General features: G+C 27.4%; 1 protein-coding gene across 1 annotated transcript; it reads left to right on the forward strand.

Moving 5' to 3' along the window:
* The first annotated feature begins 302 nt into the window (after positions 1 to 302).
* LOC106690180 (ubiquitin-conjugating enzyme E2 N) lies at positions 303 to 1626 on the forward strand. Its single transcript, XM_014435525.2, has 2 exons — positions 303 to 436; positions 518 to 1626. The coding sequence occupies exon 2, from the start codon at positions 594 to 596 to the stop codon at positions 1047 to 1049; it is 456 nt and encodes a 151-aa protein (XP_014291011.1). The 5' UTR covers positions 303 to 436; positions 518 to 593; the 3' UTR covers positions 1050 to 1626.
* Positions 1627 to 3662: the final 2036 nt, after the last annotated feature.

The following is a 3662-nucleotide window of genomic DNA, read 5'->3' on the forward strand; positions in this document are numbered from 1 at the left end:
GACAAACTTCTCCAATCATTAATCTACGGTCAACTATCTACACCTCATTAAGAATATATTTTTCTTCATAAGATGCTATTGCTTGTACGAGTATTATGAGGATACCATCTAAAAACTAACCGGTTCGATTTTGGAAAATATCTTACAATAGCTACAATTAAAATGAAATTTACCAAATAGTTAACTATTATATTTATAAGAATTTAATTATATCAGAGTAATCTTCACAGGTCTTATCTACTTACATGCTCAAGGATATAAATGTCATATAGGTATGATTGTCAAATTCACTAGAATGATTCTTAAAGAATAGGTTTGAAAAATCCTGTAAATAAACATAAAAAAATATTAATAAATCTCGTTAAGATAAAACGATTAAAATAAGGTAAATTAAGATAGTAGGGGTTGAGACTCGAGGCGAACGCCATTTTAAACCGTGAGTAGTAACTGTATAGGCAACAGTTATTAACCTTACCGTCTTGTTAGTGAAGTTTTACATAAGCTGTTTTTATTTCAGATCCGTATTATATTCCCTTCCAGAGTTCAGAGTTAGTCATTGAATCTTTAGGCTGTGTGAGTAAAATTAATACAAAATGGTTTCTCTCCCTCGCCGTATAATAAAAGAAACACAACGACTACTCCAAGAGCCTGTACCAGGCATAAGCGCTGTGCCAGATGACAGTAATGCTAGATATTTCCATGTAATAGTTACCGGCCCAGATGATTCACCTTTTGAAGGAGGACTTTTTAAGTTAGAATTGTTTTTGCCCGAAGATTACCCCATGTCAGCTCCCAAGGTAAGATTCGTAACAAAAATTTATCATCCAAATATTGACAGACTTGGTAGAATTTGCTTGGATATATTAAAAGACAAATGGAGCCCTGCCCTACAAATCCGTACTGTATTACTCTCAATCCAAGCTTTATTAAGTGCACCGAATCCTGATGATCCTTTAGCTAATGATGTTGCGGAATTGTGGAAGGTGGATGAAGCTGAAGCGATTCGTAATGCCAAGGAATGGACTCGCCGCTATGCTATGGACAATTGAAAAAACAATGTGATAAATACAAACAATATATATACATATACACAAATGTTCCTTTATATATATTGTTTCTCCTTAGTTACAAATGATGAATACATGCCAATATGATTTTTAAATTCACTTAGTGCTAATGTATATAATTTGCATGAATTTAAGTTGGTATACTTTAATTTGACATCGTACTACAATTCTCAATATGTTCAATCTATGTATCGAAATGTGTTTAACACAGTTGGGAACATTAAGTAGTTTTATTTCCTCTCAATCGAAAATCTAGATTTCTTTGATTTTTTTTATAAAGAAATTGTGGATATATTCAGGAATACTTATCTCTTTATATTGTATTAATATTAGTTGTCATTTTAAAATTTTAAATTTGAAGAGGAATTTTGAATAATTATTGGAGGACCATGTATGTATAAAGCATATTAAAGCTTGGTAGCTAACTTATTCAAAATGTACATCTTATTTTTTTTTTCTTTATTGATGGTTTTATTTATGCTACATCCCAATCAATTTTTAAGAAAATATGTCTTAATATTGTAAAATATTATATAAATATACTTTGTTATTGTAACTATTTGGTTTGTTAATACAACCTTTTAGTTTCTTGCTTCTTGATTACATATTTATAGTAATTATGTTTGGTTATGATAAAAAAGTAACCTGTTCAAAATGACACAAGTCTCATTATTGCCTTTATAAAATTATTTTATGGTTCTTTGTAAATCATTAATAATCCAAGTAAATTTTGTTTTGTCTTTTGCATATCATTTTGATGCGACCTTGAAATGATTAAATTTAAGGTTATTATTTTTGATGGAGCGCTTTCAACTTTTAGCTTGTAAACATTAGTTGTCTTTTATTTGTATTACAGTAAACAATTAAAGGATTTCGTCCACACAAGTGTATATTCTTATTGAACTTGAAGTTTTTCAATTTAATTTAATAAATATTATTTTATTAAATTAAATTCTACATTTATTTTATGAACTTCAATGAAAAGTACCCAAAATTATTTTTTTTACTCATATTTCTATACACCCGTAAAATAATGTTATATTCAATTGAATTGTAAATTAAGATAAGCTGGTATTGACTGAATGTTATTGTATAATTATAATTTTAGGAAACAGATCACACAAATGGACATTTTTCTCTAGCACTTAAGGAAAATATATTAAAATATCAGTTAATATACAAATTTAATAATTCTCAATTTTTCTCTTTTAGATTTTTTCGAAATTGAAAATTTTGGCCATTTTCAAACATTTCAACTGCTACCTTTGTCACTATATAAATTATTGTTAACGTACTAATCCAGTACTTGAATATTATATTTTTGAGATAATTCTGATGCTTGTTTTTTTTATTTAGGTAGAATTTTTCTATTTTAGTGGCTTAACGTTTCTTTTTCTTAATATTTTCTAAAATGAAATAAAATATTCATCAAATTTATTAAAAAATCAATTTAATGTCTCATTTTTATTTAAACTAACAGAGGTAGTAGTGACATAAGGACACAGAAAGTAATGTAATTTATCGCTGCTTTGCTTGAGTAGTAGCATGTCTGATAAAAAGAAATTATTTTATTTTGTTATTCGACATTTTTATTTATTGTAGACTTAGGTCACTTTTTGGTAACTAGTATTGTAGAGGAATAAACCCCTGTTTATGGTAATGTTTTTGGGACAAGTCCATTTCAAAATAAAGCCAAAACTTTTTTTTTTGTATGATGTGAACTATGTCATAAGATAGACATATAAAATAATTTTTATGCAAGCTAAACACTTTATTATTTCCTTAAATGTCTAATGTTTGGGCCATTCTAAGGACAATCTTAAGTATAAATTTACATATCATTAATTTCAGTCATATCACACTATTTTGTTGTTTTCATAAAATATTGTATGATCCGTGAGTCATAATATTGGTAAGTTAATCTGCAATTAAAAGTTTTAAAATTTAATTGGAATGTGACAAAATGGGGTGACCTGACTGAAATTAATGACCGGGACAGAATAGTTTTTAAATTGTTGATTGTGAGGTGTAAATTTATATTTAAGATTGTCTTTTAGGATGGCATGGTTGGACGAAACATTGGAAATTTAAAGAAATAATAAAGATTGTTTGAGACTCAACATAGATTCAAATTATTTTATTTAAACAAAAAAAAACAGTCTCAATGAAATTGACTTTTTAAAACAAAAACCATCTTTATAGAAAATTTATCAAACCATCTGTTATCATGCTCAGACATAATCTTCTCAAGTGTAGAAGAACTAAAGACTGAATTTTGTAGATTAACTTCAATATTAGGACATATAGATGATGGTATTGAGATAAAATATGAATGTTCAAAGACCTCTTTCTTTTTATTTCTTTTTTTTTTTTTTTTTTTTTTTTAATTTTGCTTTTACTCCAGTTTTTCAAATACTTCTCACGTGTTCAGAACACTAACTAACCTTTCTATTCAGTCAACTTGAATGGTTTACCTAGTTTAAATGTCAGCTGGAATATGAATGCTCAAACAATATACATGATGCCTCGTATTATTAAAGTGAGTAAAACTTTTTTTTTTATCATTTTTATTATTATTCATCATCACTGGTTCTA

This window comes from Halyomorpha halys, unplaced genomic scaffold (genome assembly GCF_000696795.3).
Source record: "Halyomorpha halys isolate HHAL.00 unplaced genomic scaffold, Hhal_1.1 Scaffold1603.1, whole genome shotgun sequence".
NCBI classification, from domain to species: domain Eukaryota; kingdom Metazoa; phylum Arthropoda; class Insecta; order Hemiptera; family Pentatomidae; genus Halyomorpha; species Halyomorpha halys.